Source organism: Gekko japonicus, unplaced genomic scaffold (assembly GCF_001447785.1).
Source record: "Gekko japonicus isolate JY-2015 unplaced genomic scaffold, Gekko_japonicus_V1.1 scaffold400, whole genome shotgun sequence".
Lineage (NCBI taxonomy): Eukaryota > Metazoa > Chordata > Lepidosauria > Squamata > Gekkonidae > Gekko > Gekko japonicus.
The window spans coordinates 583,663-607,010 of record NW_015165246.1 but is presented as its reverse complement, the minus strand read 5'-3'; the positions used below and the strand labels follow the sequence as shown (position 1 = coordinate 607,010).

General features: G+C 44.2%; 1 protein-coding gene across 1 annotated transcript in view; it reads right to left on the bottom strand.

Moving 5' to 3' along the window:
- The window catches only part of LDAH (lipid droplet associated hydrolase), a 149,484-nt gene that overhangs the window by 84,597 nt on the left and 41,539 nt on the right, over positions 1–23,348 (bottom strand). The window contains exon 4 of the mRNA XM_015410077.1: positions 9,333–9,502. Coding sequence (XP_015265563.1) covers positions 9,333–9,502 — 170 coding nt within the window. The remainder of the gene's footprint in view (positions 1–9,332; positions 9,503–23,348) is intronic.

Sequence of the window (23,348 nt, the reverse complement as noted above, 5' to 3'; positions counted from 1 at the left end):
TATAGATCTCTTCCTTGGTATCTATATTTAATTGCTCAGCAAAAGATTCTGCTAGAACTTCTTTTAAGTTTTCTTCTATTTCTTCTGGTATATTCTGGCATCTGAGTATAAATCCAGCTCGCTCCATCTCAAAATTTATAATGGTTTCCTCAAGTTTCTCATTTTTTGCTTTCATTTCTTGCATTTCTATATCTAAATTTTGTGTCTTTTCTACTAAGCTATTTGAGGTTTTGACAATTCTAGATATTTCTTTTTTATTCTCTGACATCTGTTTCTTTATTTCCTCAGTTTCTGTTTTAATTTGTGTTGCAATCCCCTCCATCTGGGTTGCAATCTCTTCCATTCTTGTACCTAACGGTGTTATTTCCTTCTTAATTAAATTTGGTAGTACTATTTCCATGTTTTGTTGGAACATTTGGGCCAAGCTTTCTTGAATATATTGTTTCAGTTCTTTCATTGACTGTTGGGATATATTAGACGTATTGGTCTTTAATTGTGATATATTTCCAGACTGTCCTGGAGAGGGTATGGACCCTTTTCTATTGCTTCCTGCACCTGCCCCCGCACCTGATGCCATTTTTATTTTTGACTAGTGTAGCTTACTAATTTCAGGTTCTTCTTATGCTCACTCTCCTCATCTGGGGATATATCTTTAAGAGAGCTGCTCTAGTCTTATTTTTATTAAGTCCTATGTTTCCAAAGTCTCAGTTACAGGATCTCTTTTATGGTTGAAGCCTCTTTTTTATTTATTTGTTTATAATTTTTAGTCCTTTTTAGCCTCTCCTAGCTCTTTCAACGCTCTGTTTATTTACACCCCCAAAAAGTGTCTATTTCTATTATTTCTGCACTTCCCGGTCTTTTCCCGGTCTTTTCCTCTTTAAAGTCTCTCTTCTGTTGTTACTGCGCCTGCGTCCGGGTCTAAAGCCTGCGCCTGCGTCTAAGTCCTGTTGGTGCTCTCCGTCAGCTGCGTAGTCTCCTCTCCGTTCCTCTCCTTCCCTCTGTTTTACGCTCCTCCTCCGGGCCAATCTCCGACTCCGATTCTTCCTCTCTGCGCGCTGGATGCTGACGTCACTCCTTTCTCCCTCGCCTCTACAGCTCCGCGCCTCTGTCGCTGACGCCGCCAAACGCCGCCCAAACACCGCCTGAAACCGGATCAGGGCCAATCTCTCCACCTCGGAACAGCTGTCTTAAAGGGGCCGGCTTATGCTGCTAACTAGGAGACAAAGTAGGAAATTATGTAATATTTGTAATAATTATTTCCCTTTCCTTTTTGCACGTCAATTGTTTCACCCCCCCTTTCTGGGCATTCAGTTAATAGCCGCTTCTTTCTTCACTTAAACCACCTTCAAGCCCCCCGTGCTTCTCCGTTTATCTGTTTAATTTATTAACTTACTCTTTGCTCTGTATTAAGTTAAACAAATTATGTCACAGAAATTGGAAGATTTTTAGAAAGGTACTTAGCTTCGGGAAATACTAGACAGTTTTCTCTTGAAGACTCTTCGGGTTCTGTGGTCACGGCTGCTGCAGGAGCTGACGAGGGTTTCGTCTCTCTTGCTTCTCGCTCTTTCTTGCTTCAGAGCAGACCCAGAATTAACTGGGGGGGTCGCCACCCACCCCAGACCTGCGGTATAAGCTCTTTGCAAAGCCCCTCTCTACAAGAGAGCTTTTCTCGGTGTGGAAAAAAGTCAATAGAAAGAGTGGAAAGGAGAAATACGCCCAGAGCACTGTTCTGAGCGACCTCTCTCGTCGGGACCGGAACACTATCACACCCATATTCTGTCCTAACAGTGGCCTCTTGTCCACAGTATAGATTGTACATCAAAACAATAGAATGCGCACCCATTTCCTTTAAAGCCAATCATAGCTTTTTCATGATCCACACAGCCAAAAGCTTTGTTGTAATCTATGAAACACAAGCTAATTTTCTTCTTAAATTCTTTCATATGCTCCAGTAACCAACATAAATTTGCAATATGACTCTAGTATCTCGTCCTTTTTTTAATCCAGCTGGAACATCTGGCATTTCTCATTCCATATATGGTAACAGTCTTTGTTGTTAGACTTTGAGCATCACTTTAGTTGCGTGAGAAATTAATGCAATGACCCAACCGTTGCTGCAGTCTTTGACATCTCCTTTTTCAGAACTGGTATGTAAATTGAGTGTTTCCAGTCGTTGGCCAATGGGAACAATGGGAAAAGCAAGCATGTTTTTCAGTTATGCACAAACTCCAGTATTAAATATAAAGTTCAGACACTTAGTAATTTGATGCCATCCATCATCACACATGGCTTTCAACCGGCTCTAGCCCAACAGATGAAGACAAACAGAAGGGACCTATGACATTGGCCTCTGGGGTAGTTTATCTGGCAAGGAACTTAATCTACACTTATTTAATTGGCTCATCATATGTATCATAAATGATACTCTCTTTTTTGCATTGTTTCTAAATTTTGTGATCTTAGTCCTATTGTGTTGCTTGCTGGATAGCTCATGGAATTTGCATGCATTCTCTTAATCCATGTGATCCACTTTACGTCTCAGATCTGAGAGAGAAAAGCAAGCTATAAAGTAAATAAAACAAATACAAATCAAATCAACACGGCATAATGTGCTTAGTAAAACACAATGGGTTTGAGTCTACAAACCATGAATGCAAGGGAGCTTACCAATTCTTCCTGTTCCCAGGAAGCTTCCAGGGACCTCTGAAAAGCTCATGCTTGGATTCATGGGACTGCTATGAATAAAAGGCAGCAAGTCACAGGGGGTTGCTATGAAGAGCGGGTGATACTGATCCTCCATTCTGTTCCACTGACAGCTACCGCTACTCATCGCCAGCCCTCAGGTAAGTAACTATTTTATTATAGATATGCTGTATCACGCGATGACACATTATATTAACACACACACATGCTAAATCATCTTGTACTTTTAAATCTTGGCAATCTTTTCCTTCTCCAGGTTTGGTGTCTATGTCACCCAGCCTGCTCTCCCTTGCTGCTGCATCTTATAAGGCTTCAGGAGGACTACTCCTTGCTGGTTTCAGCTCTGTCTGGGTGCTGAGTGATCTGGCAGCCAGGCCTGGGTCTGTCTGCTTCACCTCCGTCTCACTGCCTCTGGAGTCCACCTCCAAAGCCTGCTTGCCAGTAAGCCCTTGTTGAGGGCTGGTGCCAGCTGGTCCTAACTTTTATTGTGTCTTGGTGTGGAGGAGGAGAGGCTGCTACATCCATGGCAGCCCTACACCACTTCTGCCCCAGCCATGTTTACATCTGGCCGGGTCAACTGAAGCATTAAATCGACGTGTGGTCCCAGCAGCCCTCCATCCCGATATCTAGATATACATATTATATCAAGACAGCTCTGGTCAAAATTCCACGTAGGGAAATTTTGGTGTAGTGGTTAAGTGCGCGGACTCTAATCTGGGACCCTAATCTCTAACCGGGTTTGATTCCCTACTCCTCCACTTGCACCTGGCTGGATGACCTTGGGAAAGCCATAGTTCTGGCACAGCTGTCCTTGAAAAAGAGCAGTTTCTGTCAGAGCCCTCTCAGCCCCACCTACCTCACAGGGTGTCTGTTGTGGGGAAGGGAAGGGAAAGGAGTTTGTAAACCGCTCTGAGACTCCTTTGGATAGTGAAGGGCAGGGTATAAATCCAACCTCCTCCTCCTCCTCCTCTTCCTCCTCCTCCTCCTCTTCTTCACATTTTCCCTCTCTCAGTATTGTATTAGAGCATCATACTCCCAGATCACCATAGGATCTGGGAGACCCAGGTTCAAATCCCCACTCTGCAATGGCAGCTCATCCAGTGGCCTTCGTCCAATCACTCTCCTTCAGCCTAACCGACCTGATCAGGTTGCTGATGTGAAAATGAAGTAGAGGAGGGGAGAACTATATTACAAGTTGTTTTGGGTCCCCACTGAGGACAGCAGCACAGTATAAACTACTAAACACAAAATGCAACAACACGTAAGAAAAGTAAACGTTCTTGCCAGGAGCAGAGGTCATTTCGGGGGGGATCGCGGGGGAACACAGTTCCCCCGGGTGAGGTGCAGGGGGCGGGGCACATGACGAAGCCCCGCCCCCTGCTTCTGGCTGCCCCGCTTCCAGCCCTCATTCAGCCAGGAGGAGGCAGGAGAAGAGGGAGGGTAAGTTGCTTCCTCCCCGCCTCTCCCCACCCCTGCCTGCCTGGGGCCAGGGAGGGCCTTGGCGGGGCTTCCTCGCACTCCCGCTGGCCTTGCAGGTCCACTGCCGGGCCCCTGATGTCAGGGGGTGTGGCATATGCTAATGAGTTATGCTAATGAGTTCCCCTAGCTCTTTTTCTACGAAATGACCCCTGACCAGGAGTATACTCTGATTGAGAAGTTCAAATGAGAGGAGACTCAAGAGCTCTCTGATTTAAGTAAACACAAGAGATACTAAGCTAGAAGCCCCCCTAGAACATTAGGGAAGATTAGAGAAGGGCTGACGGGACAGGAAGTACTTAACCCTTCTCCTCAACTGCCTATTCAACTATTTCAGTTACTCATCTGAAGCTGCAATTAGTTCCATGGAAGGAAAAAGTGGTCTGACCAAAGATACGGGGGGATGGGGGGAATCAATTTTCTGTAGCAGGCAGTGATAATGGCCACCTCCAAGTGTGTATTCTGGTTCTAATATCCATTTCCCATATAACAGCTCCCTAACCCAAACCACTAAGTAATTTCTTTTAAAATGGGGAAGCTACAGACTGAAGAAATAAAAAGCAGATAAGGATTCAGGTCTCCCTTTCTTAATACATTTTAATACATTTTGCTCTGCTGCTAAAATAATTAATAGTGTTAATTAACATTGCTATATCTCTCAATTTACACTTCACGGAAACTAATAAGTGAAATTCACACTTAAATATGACCTACTTCTTTAAAAATATGTATCATAGGAATAGACACAGACTTGAAATGTGCACAGGCACGAAGACAAAATTTTAAAGGGCCGGTATTTTTAAAAATGGAATCTATGGTTTGGACACTGGTGGCTATATAAGGAAAAGCTAGTAAATTCCTCTGTTTGGAGACAGCTCCTAAGTATCTTACCAAAAGAGAAGCAGTTATATATACCCAGTTATCAAGAGTTCAGTTTTTATGCACAGAACAAATTCTCGTGACAAAAGAGTACTGAAACGGACTGTAATGTTCTATTAAATGGCTATTGACAATTACAGACTTTTCTATAACCAATTTAACTGATGGAGAAACTTATTTAAGAACATAAGAGAAATCAATGTTGGATCAGGCCAATGGCCCATCCAATCCAACACTCTGTCACACAGTGGCCAAAAAAAACAGGTGCCATCAGGAGGTCCATCAGTGGGGCCAGGACACTAGAAACCCTACCACTGTTGCCCCCCCCCCCAAGCACCAAGATGACAGAGCATCACTTGCCCCAGACTGAGAGTTCCTATCTATACCTTGTGGCCAATAGCCACAGACCTCTGCTCCATATGTTTATCTAATTCCCTCTTGAAGCTGTCCATGCTTGTAGCCGCCACTACCTCCTGTGGCAGTGAATTCCATGTGTTAATCACTCTGGGTGAAGAAGTACTTCCTTTTATCTGTTCTAACCTGACTGCTCAGCAATTTCATTGAGTGCCCACTAGTTCTTGTATTGTGATTGCAATTATTAAATATTATTAAACTAGGAGCAAAGGCCGTTGTGGAGGAAGACAACGAGCCCTAGCACAGCACGACGTAGGTGCCCCTGGTCTCCTGCTTTCCCCCCCTCGTGCCCCCTCAGAGTCCAGGGGCGAGGGAGTGACTTGTGAGCGGCTTGCCGGCTGGGTGCAGCCAGTGGCCCCTGTCCAGTGAGAGGCCAGGCAGCCACTGGTAGTCGCAAACGGCAGCAGGATTGGGCTCGGCCTGACGCCCCCCCCGCACGCTGGAGTGGCCGGCATGTCCATCGTCGGGTCACAGTCCAGCTGGCAACCTGTAGCCGGGCTCGGATGGCAACGGCGGTCAGATCCGGTTGAGCCCCCCCCCCCGCTGGAGCGGCCAGGCCATCTGTCGCTGTGTTGCACGCAGCCTGGGCGGCTACGTGCGTGCAGATGAGGACAGCAGTGGCAGAAGGAGGATCGGGCCGAGCCCCCCCCATGCTGGAGCGGGTGGCCGTTCAACGTTGGGTCACGCGCAGCCCGGCTGGCTATGCGCACTCGGGAGAGGATGCCTGTCGCGGCGGCGCACTGGGGCTGAGGCCCCCGGCAGCTGGAGCGTCCGACCCATCCGTCCACTCGAAGAAGAGTAAGGGTGAGATGTCGGGTGCCGCCTCTGTGGGAGGAACAACATCCACAGAGGCAGCAATGCAGCCAGTGGAGACAGAGGCCCTGTGACTGACACACCAGGGCGCCAACTAATTCAGGAGCGTGCGGAATGTTCTGGAGAGTGCCACCACCAGAACGCTTTTATTATATATAGAGATTATTATGTTAATAATCATAACACAAGAGATGGATTCATATGGGTAGTCGTGTTGGTCTGAAGCAATAGAACAAAGTTTGAGTTCAGTGGCACCTTTAAGACCAACAAAGTTTAAGCTTCCATGAGCATAATTTATTAGAAAATATGGGATGCCTCCAACTATTTGTTCTTTTAGTCTAGTAACTTCTTTCTGACTGCAAGTCTCCTAATGCTGTACAAACAACCTAATATCATGAGTTTAATACCTAGCTTGACACCTTGGTGTGGATCAAAAACATTTTCACAATGGGGCCATTTTGGGAAACCTCGACTATCCACAAACAAGCCCAACACTGCCATCTCTATGCTGCAACCAGACACAAAATCCTATGCAGACAGAGTAAAGGTTTAAGAGCACTGACATCACTGAAGACTGAACTGTACAGGATTGAACTGTAAACTTCCTAACAGTGATGCAAACATATAAAACTGCCAAGCAGAAAAGCTGAACAATGATGACAATTTAACAAAACCAGACTATTGATAGTCTGTTGTGTCAAAAGTTCTGGCACACCTGATATCAGTATGCTGGACATTATGTTTGCACAGAGACTGATAGGCAGTGGCCAACATCTGTAGGCTCCACAAGCACACCACAGAACTGAAGTGCAGAGATGACACAACTGGAAAGTACATATTAGAATCTATCCACACGGGTCCTTATGCTGGTGTGATATCTAACATGCAAGTGCACTGAGGGGAAGGGTTGCCAGTCCCCCCTCCCCCCGGCCACTGACAGGGGATGGAGGGTAGGATTGTCAGATCCAGCTTGGGAAACTCCTGGAGATTTGGGGGTGGAGCCTGGGGAAGACAGGGACCTCAGTAGCCATAGAGTGCACCCTCCAAAGAATCCATTTTCTCCAGGGCAACTGGTATCTGTAGTTTGCAGATGAGCTGCAGTTGTGAGGTCTCCCCAGGTTCTACCTGAAGGCTGACACCCCTATGGGGTGTGACTGATCACCATGATTATGAGTGCGGCATGAAGTCCAGAGTTGCATAGTGGTTAGAGTAGCACCTGGGAGACCCAGGCTCAAATTCCCACTCTGACATGGAAGTCTGATGCACGGCCTTGGGCCAATCTCTTTCTTTCAGCCTAACATACCTCACAGGGCTGTTATGAGGATAAAAAGAAGGAGGGGAGAAGGATGTATACCACTTGGGTCCTCACTGGGAAGACAAGCAGTATATAAATATCTAAATATTTTAAATAATTTTTAATACCGTGAACACTGCATTACCCAACACACACACACCAGTTAGATCATCTGGAGTAGGCCAGAGAGGGTACAGGGAAGAGAGAGACACATATTCAGTCTGCAGATGGTATTGTTATTTTTACCTGCAACAGACTATTGCTTCCTTTTATACAGGCAACTCAACATTCATTCTGGATTTCAGCAATGTTTTAAAATTCCCCCAAATAAACCTTATTAAATAAGTGCACAGAGGACATAAAAACCGAGAGGTACTAAAACAATAAATACAGCACATTAAATTTCAGTTCTGAACAAGGGAACATAGCAATGAATGCCTCTTAAGAAAACAGTGAATTTAAGACTAAAGGGGAAAAAAGGATCTGTAATATAATAATATAGTGAAAGTACAAACGCATACACAAATGATTCAGCTACTAAACTACACATATGTGCTTGAACTCTACTGGGAATAAAATATTCCAGTAAAAATAAGAGAAGAGATGGAAACACAAGTTTCTTATTATCACACTTCATATGTCATAAAACATAACAGTTAACTTATTTTTGGCAAGGTGACAGAAGTTGCACAACAATCTGGCTTACACAAATATTTTCTATTGTTGAACACATCTTAAATGTGGCATGCCATACGTTAACTTAAAACATGCAGTGCTTTTGCAAAGTGTCCTAAACATACTGAACGAAGGGTTCAACAAAGAATTACTCCGCAAGCGGTGTCCGCAGGTAAAAGAAAATGACTCAACGTAACTGAAACTAGGTAATACTACTTGAGTAAAAGATGATGAATGAAAAAGTATGCATGGTCTCTAGAATGTTCTGTTTGTTTATTTTACAGCTGAAAAGGAACAGTTTGTGTTTATTTTACAGCTGAAAAGGAACAGTTTGGGAACAACTGAACTTTCAAAGCAGGAGATGGGTGTAAAACATACACAAACACGTGGTATGTGTACGTCTTACAGCCACCCTGAAACTGGAACCTCAGTCATTACGAAAAATTTGATCTTCAGGGGGCGGAAATAATGCAAAATTTGCATGTATGGCAGGACTGGAGGAGGTGTCGATAAGAAAGTCTACCTTCCTGCAGGAGGTAAATAAATGCCATTTAGCTATATAAATAGTAGGAGATAAGAAGCGTGTTCCTACAGAAGCTGCTTGTAGGTTTTTTGACTGAAAGAGACAGACATAGTGTGCATGTTACTTCACAGTGTTTCCCAGCCATCAACTGCTTCCTGGAAAAAACACGTTCCAGCGGGGGGTAGCTGAGTTTTTCTGTTGCAGCACAGACATGCAAGGGGATAGGAGCCCATGCATGCATGACCATGAAACAATTTTGCTGTAATAAAAATGGGTCAGTTTGCAAAGTGCCATGAGATTCCCGTTCATTTTGAAAAACGCATCTGAATCTCACAGCTCAACACGGGATGCTTTTTCTCCACTCTTGTCATTCTTGGTATTTATTTTTATGTTTATATTACATATGTTCATCTGAGATCAGCTGGCTTGCAATAAACAAAATTAAAAGCATCATAAAACTCTTAATCAAACATATCCAACAAACTGAAGTACTAAACTCATTGCTACAAAAATGAGGAAAAAGTAATTGACAAATTTAAGTAGTCTCTTACATACCTCCAATTCTGGTGCTTGCTTGATCATTTCAAGAGCAATATAACAACCAATTGAGTGGCCAATGAGCACAAGCTTCATATCCTGAGGCACAGTCTTTCGGAGGAAGTTCAGTTTGTGTTCAGTTTGTCCACAAAGTCCAAAGACATCATCCAGTTCTTTAACATCTGTGTCTAAAATAACCACAAAGCTTATTTTATTGTCCTTTGCACTGAAGAAGTTTCATTTCATTCACTCTAATTTCTTACTTCATCTACAAATATTTTTTCAAAAGATATCATGAAATGACTTTAATGATATATACACACCTCACACCTGCACCACTGATCGATGACAGGATGGAATATTAATGCAAAGGACAGAAGGCAGCTTTGAAGTACAGGATTCAATGTACAATGTAACTTGAAACTATGCCAGATTTGTGCTATGTTCTCTTCTCTGCAGAATTACATCTGATACAGAGACAATTTTCTGCTTTATTTATTTGATTTATTTACATTATTTATAGTCTGATTTTCTCACAGGGACTCAAGGCAGGCTACGTATAGTGAGTCAATACAATCAACAAAATGAGACCAGTGCATTAGGATTTTAAAAGTCTGGAACCATCAGAAAGAACTGAACAATAGCATAAGTATTAACAAGACACGTTAAGCAGTACAGAAATTACATAATAGGATTCTACTTACAATAAGCTATACGCAGCAGTGTAGACCACAGTCCCAATGAGGGTTCCCATCCCCCAGGCAGGGGTGGGGGATCCGCTGCTTTTGGGGGCTTCTGCTTGCCAGCAGCGAGCTGACTGGTGGGGGAGACCTCACCACCCAAACAGCAACATCATACGGTGACATCCCTGACGCGATGATGCCACACGGAAGTGACATCATTGAGCTGGAGACATTGTGCGGTGATGCTCTGGTTTGAGGGTGAAACTCTATGGTTTGACCACAATTTTTCCATAGAGTTTTGCCCTCAAACCAGAGTGTTGCCGTGCAACATCCCCAATGTGATAACATCACTTCTACGTGATGTCACCATGTCAGGGATGTCACCACGTGACATCACTGTTTGGGGCGGAGTCCTGCCCCACTCCCGGAAGGCTCCCACCCACCCCCGCTGGCATATTGTGGAGACCTGGCAACCCTAGTCCCAACCTCTTATCCAAGTAAGTCTGTGAACCATTTTGTACCATTTAACCCACTCTATTATCTGTGCAGAAAATCCCTCTTGAATAGTTCAGTTTGCATAGCTTGTGGAAGGCCATTCTGTTTTATTGACTCACCTTCTTACCAAACAGAAAATCTTATTCTCATATAGGGGTGTCTAAAGCAGAGTCAGTCAGAGTGCTGTAAGGGACAAATAATTAGGTGTTGCCACGGAGCTTTCATTTTTGTCACTCTCTCTCTTTTCCCTTACAACTTGAGGATGTGAGACCAACCTATGAGATGGATCTAGACAGCTTTTTTGCTGGTTAAAATGGGAAGGAGGATCCCCTCTGAACACCCCAAAAGCTATGCTGTGCATCACGGGACCTGCATGTATAACTGCCATGTGGAATAGGGGCTGTACAAAGGAAGAACACTGGACAAGACAGGATGAAAAAGATGGCTGGATCCAACCCTCGGTCTGTTAATGATATGAGGCTAAGAAACAGAATTTCTGGCCATGAGCCCCTTAAAAGCCTGAGGGCTAGTAGGAGTAAGACCACGCCTAATTAAATAATACTTCCTGGAAAGAACTGTTCCCAGCAGAAGACAAAGATCTCCTGGTGTTGGGAAGAGTATTAATCAGGACAGCTCAACTATTAATCAAAGCTACTTTGTTAGGACATGGGCCCCTGTGCTGGACTACATGGTAACGAATGATATTCTCCCTGCTAAACAGATCTATCATAAATGGCTGTATTTATAGTTTGTAGCAGTTGTTCTATAATGGTCGGACTCATGGTGATTTACTAATGCTGTATGGAGGGAATAGATGTTAGAAATGCTAGCAATTATCCTTATTAATTTAGAAGCAAAAAGTATTTGATGTATGTAAAGTTTATGTTATTAACAAAAAATAATAAAAACTTTAAACAAAACAAAACAAAAAGCTACTTGACCGTAACAGAATTGTACCATTCTAGAATTCAACCACAGAAAATAACTAAGCCTGCACTAGTATTTCCCACTCACAGGTTCTCAGACTTCATAGGGTGTTGGAACTTCCCACCCCAAAACTTCCATTCAGCAAGATCAGAGACTTCCCTTGCTTTTCTTATTTGGAACTTTCCCCAGGACCTAAAAACTCATTCCTGCCTTTGGACAAGTAAGGAAAACTGAATCCTCCTCCAACTCTGGTGATAAAAGAACTTGTATTTATTTTTGTTTTTAAACTCAAGCCTCTAGCTTTATAACCAGGGTCAGAATCTTTCACCAAACTGAAGTTCCTGTGGGCTCCTGCTGGGTTCACCACATTGTGGTTCTAGACACTCCGTCATATGTCTCTGTCTTTCTGATAGCTTTGGACTCACATCAAGGCTCATCTCCCTCTCCCTTTTTCCATTTATTTTGAGGATTATTTTGCTGCCTGGATGTTTGCACTCCTGCCTAGGGAACAAGACCAATGCTGAATCTTCATATCATACATGGCCAGGGTCTGGCATACCTGAGGGAGCGCCTTTCCCCATACAGGCCCCAAAGAGCACTTCGGTCGGGGTCACAACACCGCCTAGTGACCCCGGGCCCTAAAGAGGCCAGGCTTGTTGCCACAAGGGCCAGGTCCTTTTTGGTGGTGGCTCCTATCTGGTGGAATGAGCTCCCGGAGGAGATCAGGGCCCTGTGGGACCTGTTACAGTTCCGCAGGGCCTGTAAGACGGAGCTCTTCCGCCAGGCTTTCGAATAGGAGCCGCCGCCGCCACCACCACCACCAACGGGGGACTGCAAAGCAGTACTGCTGGGTTGGGCCGTTCTGGCCGTCTGAACATCATGGCCCACAGCATCCCCCTCGTTGACCCCTATGTGGTGAGCAATAGGGAGCGAGTATGGTAGTCGCGATGGATCCTTGGGAGTTGCTTACTGTGTTTTAATTGTTTTAACTGTATTTTATTGCACTGTGTGCCTTAATTGTTTTAACTGTGGTGTTGTATTACACCTCGTGTTGTAAACCGCCCTGAGCCCGCGTGCGGGGAGGGCGGGATATAAATGAAATAAATAAATAAATAAATATCCTTTCTGTTCTACCTTCTTGTCTTACCACTCCAAGATCTTGTCTCCCTTTCTTGAATGATACACAGAGATGTGTGGATATCAGGAACACTTACTTCCACATGGGAATCACAGTGTTGATTTATACCATTACAGTATACTTGATATTATCATGACTGCTTGAGTTTTGCTGATCATTCCCGTTAGTAAACTTAGGGCCAGATCCAGACTAAAGTTTCCACCAGCAGAAATTTCTTGTCTCCCTCCTTTCATTGCAGCTCACTGATCTCTATGAAATCCTCCTCCTGGGGGATAGGGGATCTTGAGAATCAACATGGTGTGGGGCATCACTTTCTCATCTGATCTCTTGATTTCCGTTTATACTGGTTATTACCAAGACTGAGCACTTTCCCCTAAGCTAGGTATAAAACCTAAGCCTGCAGCACTAAGGGATGGTGGAAAGTAGGCTTTCTACTTTATTCAATCTCAGGCTACACTAGTATGAATCGGAGACCAAATTATTAAGTGGGCTCCATTCCACGTGGGTTCTATGTAGCTGGAATTTAAGTGTGCTTAAAACACATTGTAAAAATCTGAAGCCAGGTTAAAATGCCCTTGTTCAGCCAGCCATGAAGCTCACTAGGTAGTCTTGGGCCAGTCACAATATCTCAAACTAATCTACACTATACAGTTATTGGGACAAAACAAGAGAGGGCACTTCTGTTCCCCTGAGCTGGGTGGCATGTATACTTCCCCAAGTTTCTTGAAACTAGAATGAATTAATAAAGATCCCATTAACTTAAATGAACAAGAGACAGAACTTTTCGGCAGTTTTCCCACTACAGTTGTAGAAGTGGTTTCCAGAAGAAAGCACTGGGGTTTGAGAAAAAAACCATCCCTTTTACACAGTCCATTCACCTTCTAAGATACCCACTCAGAGTCTAAAACATTCACATCTCTCCTTATATATAATTGAATAGTGGGTGCCAAAGTTCTAAAATGCACTCCTTTAGTGTATGGACGTTTGAACTGTCAGTCAGAAGACGCTGGCTGGGTTGACTGGCTGCTTTGTGCAGTCCCGCCCAGTGTTTCAAGGTCTTTTGCATATGGAAGCTGATTGGACTTCACTGCATTCCACACCTCAAACTCACCCCCCTCCCTGCAAGGCAGTTGGAATGTCAGTTGCATATGGAACCTTCAAGGTCTTTTGCATATGGAAGCTGATTGGGCTTCACTCCATTCCACACCTCATACTCCCCCCCCCCTCGCAAGGCAGTTGGAATGTCTGGTGGTGTGTAGGTCCCAGGATCATGTTTTAAAAGCTGCCTGGGGAGATGGGGACCTCAGACAGGTTACAGTGCCATAGACTCCACCCTCCAACCCAGCTATTTGCTCCTGGGGAACTATTGTTGCCAATCTTGGCCCAGCACCCATCAAACCATTCTCTTCAACCCCCTGCTGTGCAGCACACTTTCCCCTAGGGTTGCCAATCTCCAGGTGGGACCTGGAGATCTCCCACTCCTACAATTGATTTCCAGATGACAGAGATCAGTTTCCCCTGGAGAAAATGGCTGCTTTGGAGGGTAGACCCTATGATATTATACCTGCTGAGTCCTTCCGCCCCCCCCCCGCCCCATGCTGCCCTCTACAGACTCCACCCCCCAAACCTCCAGGTATTTCCCTCCTTAGAGCTGGCAACCCTACATTCCCCTCAGTGCCTGTTGGTAGGCAACTAAGCTTGGTCCTGTCACCTACTTTGGCCTTTGGGAGAAAACACATTGGGGCCAGTCCTGATAGGGTTGCCAACTCCAGATGGGAAATTCCTGGAGATTTGAGGGATGGAGCCTGAAGAGGGTGAGGTTTGAGGAGGGGTGGGACCTCAGACAGGTACACTGCCATAGACTCCACCCTCCAAACCAGTCAGTCCCACATAGGGAACCATTGTTGCCAATCTCCAGGTGAGGGCTGGAGAGCACTCAGAATTACAACTGCTCTGCAGAAGGGAGGGCAGAAGTCAGCTGAAGTCAAAGGGGCAGATAATGGTAGGTTGATGGTTAGCTGGGAAGGAGATGGGGTTGCCAACTACATGCTGACAAATTCCTGGAGATTTGAGGGGTGGAGCCTGGAGAGGGTGGGGTTTGCAGAGGGGTGGGACCTCAGACAGGTAGAATGCCATAGACTACACCCTCCAAACCAGCCACTTTGTCCTGGGTAACAATTGCTGCCAATCTCCAGGTGAGGGCTACAGATCACTCACAATTACAACTGCTCTTCAGGTAGCAGAGATGTTCCTCTGGAGAAAACAGTGGACTCTGTCATTATACCCTGCTGAGATCACCACAGCAAATTGACACTGTTTGCCCAAAGCCAGAGCACTCCCCCAGAGCCTCTTTCTAGATCTCGTTGTATTGCTTTCACAACGGGCTTTACTGCTAGTAGGAATATATTAAGGGAAATGTAATACATTCATCAAAGTGATGCAAAACCAAGCCAAGTTCTACCACCAATGCAGATGCCTATTGCCTTTTAAGGGTGGATTTCTGGCAAGCCAGGCCTAGGTGATTTGAGAACTACCAAATTGAGTATAACTAGCTATGACAAGCTGGAGTGGCAGGAGTGAGCACTAAAATATTTTTGGTGAGAAAAGCCACAGCTACTCCCATGCCACTGTCCTCACAAAGTCAGTATGTGTTGATTTGGTGATTAACTGAGGGTTACTGCCCACACCACACTGTGTCATAACACCACTAAGCATACTTGAGAAATAGGCAAAGAAATATTTAGTTACTGGCCTGCCAGTTCTTGGCATTATTTTCCACTAGTCACCACTGAGGTAATTTGTGATGGAGGCTCTGAACCTTCTGAGGTACCCTCTCCCCTGCCTTGGTAAAACCCAAATATTACCTTGTGTGCCCTTTATACTACGGAGAACAGTGACTGAACACAAGATAAAGTTTATTTTGTAGTGAGGTGAAAGTAAACTGGTGATGTCCAGGATCAACTTTATAGAAATGTAATTTATTAAAAGACTGAGATATGGAGATACGATTTCTTGACCGAAATCTCTCTCTCTCCCTCTCCCTTTCTCTCTCTCCATATATACAGAGAGAGCGAGTCAGAGTGGAGAGAATGCCAGTAACTGCCAGACTACTCTGGACTATCAAATTTTCCTCAGGTTTCCTTGAGATTCTTCACTAGAGCCTTTTTAAATGGCAGAGCTCCATCTGCCCTGCGGCTTCCAAAAGCCCTGAAAGACTATGCATGACAACCATCAACCAGTGTATGCCACACTGGGCTACCACACTAAACAGCCCACTTCCACCTTAAGTGGCTGGAGTCAGAGCAAGATCCCTCATCTGTCTAAGTAACCTCTAAATTAGAATTCAAGCCAGCTGCTGGAAAGTTGATTTCCTTTGCCTTGCTCTCATTAGGTATGTGGTTGCAACCTGCCTAGAACACCAGGCTTCTGCAAGAGGCATGGGTGTGAGGCACAGGGTAAGAGCACATGGGCTCTTGGCCTGGGGTGCACAGCTGGGGCCCAACCATTCCACACAAAAACTGGAAGAAGGTCCACCACTACAGGAGAGGGAAGAGACACCAGTCCAGTGAGTTTCTAGGAGGAAAGCCAACATTTGCTACGGGGAAAGAAGGGTATCAGGAACCATAATGACAAGCACCAGTGGCACCTATGGGTGCCACAGTAGAGATCACTGATTTAGTCTAAAGAACAGACTACACATAAACTTTGGGATTAGAATAGGGTTGCCAGCTCCAGGTTGGGAAATACCTGGAGATTTTGCGGTGCAGCCTGGGGAGGGTGGGGTTTGGGGAAGGGAGGGAGGGACTTCAATGGGCTAGAATGCCATGGATTCCACCCTTCGAAGTGGCCATTTTCTCCAGGTGAACTGATTTCTGTGGTCTGGAGATCAGCTGTAATAGCAGGACATCGCCAGCCACCATCTGGAGGTTGGCAACCCTAGGTTAGGAAGACATCCATGCAAGCCTAATTGCTTGAGCAGTTCTACCTAACATCTCCTGTGTTCCAATAAGCTTACTTTCCCAATCACCTGACTCTTTTGCTCTTGACAATTTAAAGTATTCAAAAGTCAAATATGCCACATTTTGATTTTCACAACATTATGAAACCCCCCCCCCCTGTTTCTATGAGTTCTTTTTCACTCCTTAATAAGTAATGTTTTCATTTTGACAGTCTTGGCATTCAGGTCTACAAGTAGTATAAGACCCACAGTAAAATCAGAAAAGCTGCTATATTGTTTATGGCATACTAGAGCCACAAAGTAGTAGACAGTTCATAAAAATTAGCTAGTTAAGCCACATGTGGTTCTTGAACTGGCATGCAGGCACACTTGGGAGAGGAAGAGACAAACCCTTGCATACTTTTAACATTAAAAGCAGGCATGGTTTTACCCAACCTTTACATTTAGTTACAGAATTTCTATCTGCAAACAGTAGAATGCCATAAAGGGATTCAGGGATGTGGGGGACCAAACATGAACAAATGTTCAATAAATGTTTTACACCCCTGCAGAAACCAGGGAACAAAGTCTAAAAGTATTATGTTTTAGATTAACCCTTGGACTTCAGAAAGGCCCTCCAACCTTTGGGGAATGTTCCTGTGACTTTCAATATAAACATTCAATTCATTAATGTTTATTGGAGTAATTGCTTTTTGTAAAAGTATCCTCTGCAAATAAATTGACATTTGCTCAGGATTCTGAAATAATGCCCAAGGGACTTATTTGCTGCAAATACAGCCCTTGCCATTTTCATTTGACCATCAGCTTTTTTATTGCCAATCTAGCTGCATTCTAATATTGGTGACAATATTATCTCGCATCAATAGCTACTTTGTACAGGACGCGTGGAGATTAATACAGCTACATAGGACTTACATACAGTGCTTTTCCTAAGTGTTCATAGACATCACTTCAGTGTCTCATGTATGAATTCAGTAATATCTGCCAGTGTTTACCCCCCTTTATAAGCTAAAATGGCTACCAGATAGTGGATTATCTAAAGCCATCCAGCATATTGGTTTAACTGAGATTTAAAACAGGACTTCTTGGGTTCGTAGCTCATCATCTCAATTGCTATGCTGCACATCAGCTTCTTAATACAGGAGGAGAGCTTAATCCTTTCACTAACACCCTGACTTTCTGCATTCCTTCCTTCTCCAAGCTGCTTAGTCCCTCATCTCTCCTTATATATAAAATTCTGTTTTGGTCATGGACTCCTCTGAACATTCCAACACGCTCCGAAATCAGTTGGCTGAATGATCTGTCATTCAGAGGGTCTCCCTATCCACTGGCTGCGTTGCCTGAGTCCTGCCTCCAACATTCTAAATAGTTTGCTCTTCCCCCCCCCCCATAGTCAATCAGAACACAGAGGTTATTTGCATATTTGGCCTGATTGGCTTTTGCCTCTAACATTCTAAATAGTCTGCTGTTGCTGTTGGGAGTCCTGAGGTAAAATACATATCCCAATCTCCCTGTGGGGCCTGGAGATCTCCCCAGCCACAGCACATCATTTCCCCTACAGAAAATTTCCCAGCTATTACAACTGATGTCCAGATGACCAAGTTCAGTTCTCCTGGAGACAATGGCTTCTTTGGCCAGTGGACCCTATGGCATTATACCCTGCTGAGGACCCTCCCCACCCCAAACTCTGCCATCCCCAGGCTCTACCCCTCAAATCTACAGGTATTTCCCAACCCAGTTGGCAACTGTGTAACTGGCTATGGAACCACTTTCCAGACCCTTGGAACCCAGAAGACATGGCATAGGAGGAGGTGCTTTTCTACCTTAGCTGCCACTGCACAGACCCAAATTAACATGAGCCAACCTCCAGGCGGCACCTGGAGATCTCCAGCTATTACAACTGATGTTCAGATGACCAAGATCAGTTCTCCTGGAGATAATGGCTGCCAGTGTACTCTATGGCATTATACCCTGCTGAGGTCCCTCCCCACCTCAAACCCTCCCCTCCCCAGGCTCTACCCCTCAAATCTACAGGTATATCCCAACCCAGAGTTGGCAACCCTGTAACTGGCTATGGAACTGTTTTCCAGACTCTTGGAACCCAGAAGACATGGCATAGGAGGAGGTGGTTTTCTACCTTAGCTGCAACTAGGTAAAGGTAAAGGTTTCCCTTGCTCGAAAGCCAGTCGAATCCGACTCTAGGGATGTGGTGCTCATCTCCGTTTCCAAGCCGAAGAGCCAGCACTGATCAAAGACATTTCCGTGGTCATGTGGCCGGCATGACTAGACGCCGAGGTGCATGGAATGCTGTTACCTTCCCACTGAAGTGGTACCTATTTATCTACTTGCAGCTTTCGAACTGCTAGGTTGGCAGGAGCTGGGACCAGAGACGGGAGCTCACTCTGTCATGTGGCAAATTAACATAAGTCAGGGGTGGAGGGAACCATACCTGTTACCATGAGGCTGTCCTCCCATACCACCCACTTGGGGCAGCAAAATGACTTGAGACACCCCTGCCTTATAGCTAAGCAGAAGGAAATAAGAATGGCTTGCCTCCCTCTATTTTCCCTTTCCCTCTGCCACCTCACCAGCTACAGCTGGGACACTCACCTGAAGCTTCCTTCTAGAGACCGTTGTATTTCTTCCCACAACGGACCTTACTCCTAGTCATCAATATATCTAATTCTCAACATGACCAAATCTGAGGATACTTAAATCCAGAGACTAGAGCCATGAACAGACAAGACAGATTTTTCTACAAGCCTGAAAAATGCCCCAGGTTTCCAGAAAAACCTGAAATCGTAAAAATAAAAAAATGAGTGTTAAAACTCTCCAAAAGGACAGAAGCAGAGCCTGTAGGTTTAAGAAATGACACACTCAGTGGCTGTTGCTACGCAATCACAACAGTATTTATTAGCATCCTTCAAGCTTTAGTTTCTGTCAATAAAAGGCAAGAGGGGAGGAGGCAGGGCCCTCTCGAGGGCTATTTTAGACTTTCAAGGAGGACTCATTGAGGCCAGTCCCAGCAGCAACTACTAGGCAACTTGCTACCACAAGACTTTCAACAGCAGCCACCCCATGAAGGCCACTGTGGTTCTGGACCATGAATTGGAACGCTCAGGTTCAGATCCCCACTGTGCCATGGAAGCTGCTGGGTGACCTCAGTCCAGTCAAACACTTTCAGCCTAGATACTGCTTTTATGATTTGTTTTTTCCCCCCTCTCAATGTAGTTTTTTTTTTTTAACATTTCGTATTTTTCTGAAAACCTAGAACTTTCCCCCAGGTTTGTGGAAAAATCCTATCTGTCTGTCCTTAGTCCCATGGCGTGGATTTTTTGATCCACACACTATGGCCTGGTTCAGAATTAGATATTATATCAGACAGTCTAATTATAGACTATTGAATTCTGTCTTATTTAATAGTTTATAAGCCAATCTGTTAAGTGGAGTTTTTGATTACCAGTTACATTTACACTGTAATATTTATAGATGGTTTTATGTTTTAATTTTATATTGTATTGCAAGTCTTAAAAACTGAGTCTAAAAATACTGCCTAAAAACTGTTTCCCTGTTTGGCAAATGACCAATGGTCACATGGAAATAAACGATACCAAGAAATCAGTATTTGATGGATACTATTATTGTGCCTTTTGGAAGTGCTTAAAATTTGGGAATACTAGACTATATTTAGAAAGGAGAGATGCAGCATATCCTTTATAACCCCAGCTATATGGCACAAGGGCTGCCATTGGCTCTTAGGCCTTTGACAGACAATGTTAGAACACTATTCAGTCCAAGCATGCAGAAAACTGAACAGAACCCCCCCCCCCCCACACACACACACTGAAAAATCATAGCACTGTTTCTCCAGCATTTGTCTGAATTGGCTATTATGATGATTAGAAAAGAGTTAAAATCAAAGTAGGGCTGGGGGGGGGGAATCACATTTTTTTAAGCAGGAGCAATTCACTGGATGAAAACCCTGAACAGACATTAGTTGAGCCACCATGCGCTCACACAGGGTTGACACAGCCCACATCTGTAGCAGACGTTGGAGGGCAGGGTGCACAAACAGCACATAAAATGGACCCACAAAAGAATCTACACAAAGCAGATTTGACACATTCTCTGTCCCCTGTCTCCTCTCAGACACCAACTTGGGTCAAAGTACACTTACCCCTTTCTGCTTGGCAGTCCTGCGCTGCTTGTTTAGCATCCAAAGTACTATTCATACCTCACAGACATAAAGAACAAGCCCAATTAACTGAAACAGTTGAGCAAAGGGATGCTGTGAAGCATGTTCCATCACCAAAATCCAGGAAGTATTAAAGATGTGTCATATATGGATACGGTTCCTCTCTCAGGAACACGCTTCCTATGTAATTATCCGGAGACAATAAATCTGTTTGCCCAGAGCAGTATTTTAACGCAGTATTAGTTGCGCTTCCTTTATTTCGCTTATTTAATTAGAAAGCAGATGGCACAGCCTGTCAAATACTAGGTCGGTACCTGGCCCAACAATATGAGACCCGCAGCTATTGAAGCAATAACAAAATGTCATGATTTGGCTATTGTCTCGTCCATCCTCTTATTAGCCCTATGTGACAGGAACTTTTGCAAGGGAACTTTTGCTGGAAGAATTACTTGAACTAACTGGGGGAACAAACAAGGAAATAAACTATTTCCTTGCTTTAGCATCTGAATCCAACTTTAGAATTCAAGGTTCGGTATCTCAATCGGTATTATTGCATCTAATACCTTTAAGAAAGTCTTCCCCCTCCCTTCATTGCTGAACATAACCAAGTCCCTGTTTGACTAAAAAATAAATAAATGCATCATCGACCATGAGCACAAGGCATGTAATGGAGACTGAAAGCTTTGTTATCTGGCATTCGATTACCCAGAATGGTCAGTTAACCTGCATGACCCAGAAGACAAACTTGTCTCCTTCAGCCACCATACCCCTGCATCTTGGGTGTGCATGCACTCACTCCCACCTCTCCAGCTGGCCAGCGAGATGTTTCCAGCCATCACTATGCTTCTGACAGCCAGCCCTGACAGCTGATGTCATCCTTGGGTACCTCCTTCCCTCTCAGCCTGCATTGAGCTGTCAAGAGGGTTTTTTTTAAGTACAGCGACCAGAACTGTGCACAATATTGCAAATGTGGCTGCAGCAATACAAAGCCTTCCCAATATTAGAAGTTTTATTTTAAATCCTTTTCCTAATAAACCTAAATTTCCTAAGTTTACCTTGTTCACTGCTGCTGCACACCAAGTCAACATTTTCATTGAGCTATCCAGCCCCAAACTCCCCTGTTGAAATCCTATCCACATATCTTAAATTTAGGGTTTACCACCTACCCACCCACCCATGTGCATCACCCGGCATTTGATTACACTGAATTTCATTTACATTGCTTGGTTCAACTAGCATCTCAAGGTAGCAGTGCTAGAAAAGAACTAATGTGCCTAAGAAACTGGAGAACTGCTGCCAGTCGGAGTACACAATATCAAATCACCTAGACTAGTAGCCCAACAAACAGCTTTATATTTTCACACAGGGCTAGAAAAAGACTTGGGTCTCCCACCATTACAACTGATCTCCAGGTGACAGAGATCAGTTCACCTGGAGAAAATGGCTGCTTTGGAAGGTGAAATCTATGGTATTATACCCAATTGAAGTCCCTCCCCCCCCCCAAACTCCACCCTCCTTGGGCTCCACCCCCCCACCCCCCAGATCTCCAGGTATTTTCCAACCCAGAACTGGCAAACCTATCCCCAGGCCTTTTTTCCTATTTTCCAATGGTAAAATTGGGAATTGGAGGAAGCGCGATTTTTACATTTCTGTATGTTTAGGTGACTTACAGTCTTCAATGGCACTACTATTCTACTGAAATAATCTTACCAGGTTGCTTGGGGTAAGAAAAAAAATGTAACAAATAAATGTTTATTCAAAAGGGGGGAAATACGCAAGTGAAGGCTTTCAACATCTCTTGTGCCGTTTGCTTTCATGTGTTCTGTTTTAAAACACTGGGGACAAAATATATTTGGCTGTCTTCTTAAAATAGACATCCAGTAACGAAACTCAACATGAAAGTGAAATAGGATTCCAGGAGATGGCAAAAATTCAAAATTATTATTTATCTGTGTATTAATGATTCATTACGAGTACTCACGCTTTCAAGTGCACTTTTAAGAACCCTCAAAAGGGACAAACTCTTGGTGTGGTAGAAGCTGAAGCATCACGCTGGGAAATGCGACTATGCTGATATAGTTCCTGCCACACTCTTGTGAAAACAGCCAGTTCCTCTACACACCCATTGATGTGGGATACCTCACTGTTGACGAATACCTTGCGAAATGCTTAAAGTGAATCATTGCTATAAACAGGAAGCTCGCTCCCTGTATTTTGTAGTGAAAACATTTTTTTTTTCATACGGATGAGGCACAATATCCAAAAACTAGATGTTTCATAACAAAAATATAGTATTAATGTGCCAGAAGAATGTAAAGTTTGCAAAGATCTGTGGTATATATATGGGGGGTGGGTTTTAAGCATCAGCATAACCAAATGTATATGGATGGCTGCTATTAAAGTGGATTGGATCCAAAGTGATCCAGTTCTTTTAAGTCAGGCTCTTTCTCACAGTGCAATTCAAAGCAGTTACACCCTTTTATGTGCATTAACTTCAATGGGACTATGTAACTCGGCACAGGACTGCACTGTTAGTGAAAGTCCTTAGAGCAAATAAACTGTATTTATTTTAATATATATTTACATTATTGACCTGGATCTTTCCTTCCCCTTACCTTAATCTTTCTCAGGAATGTTG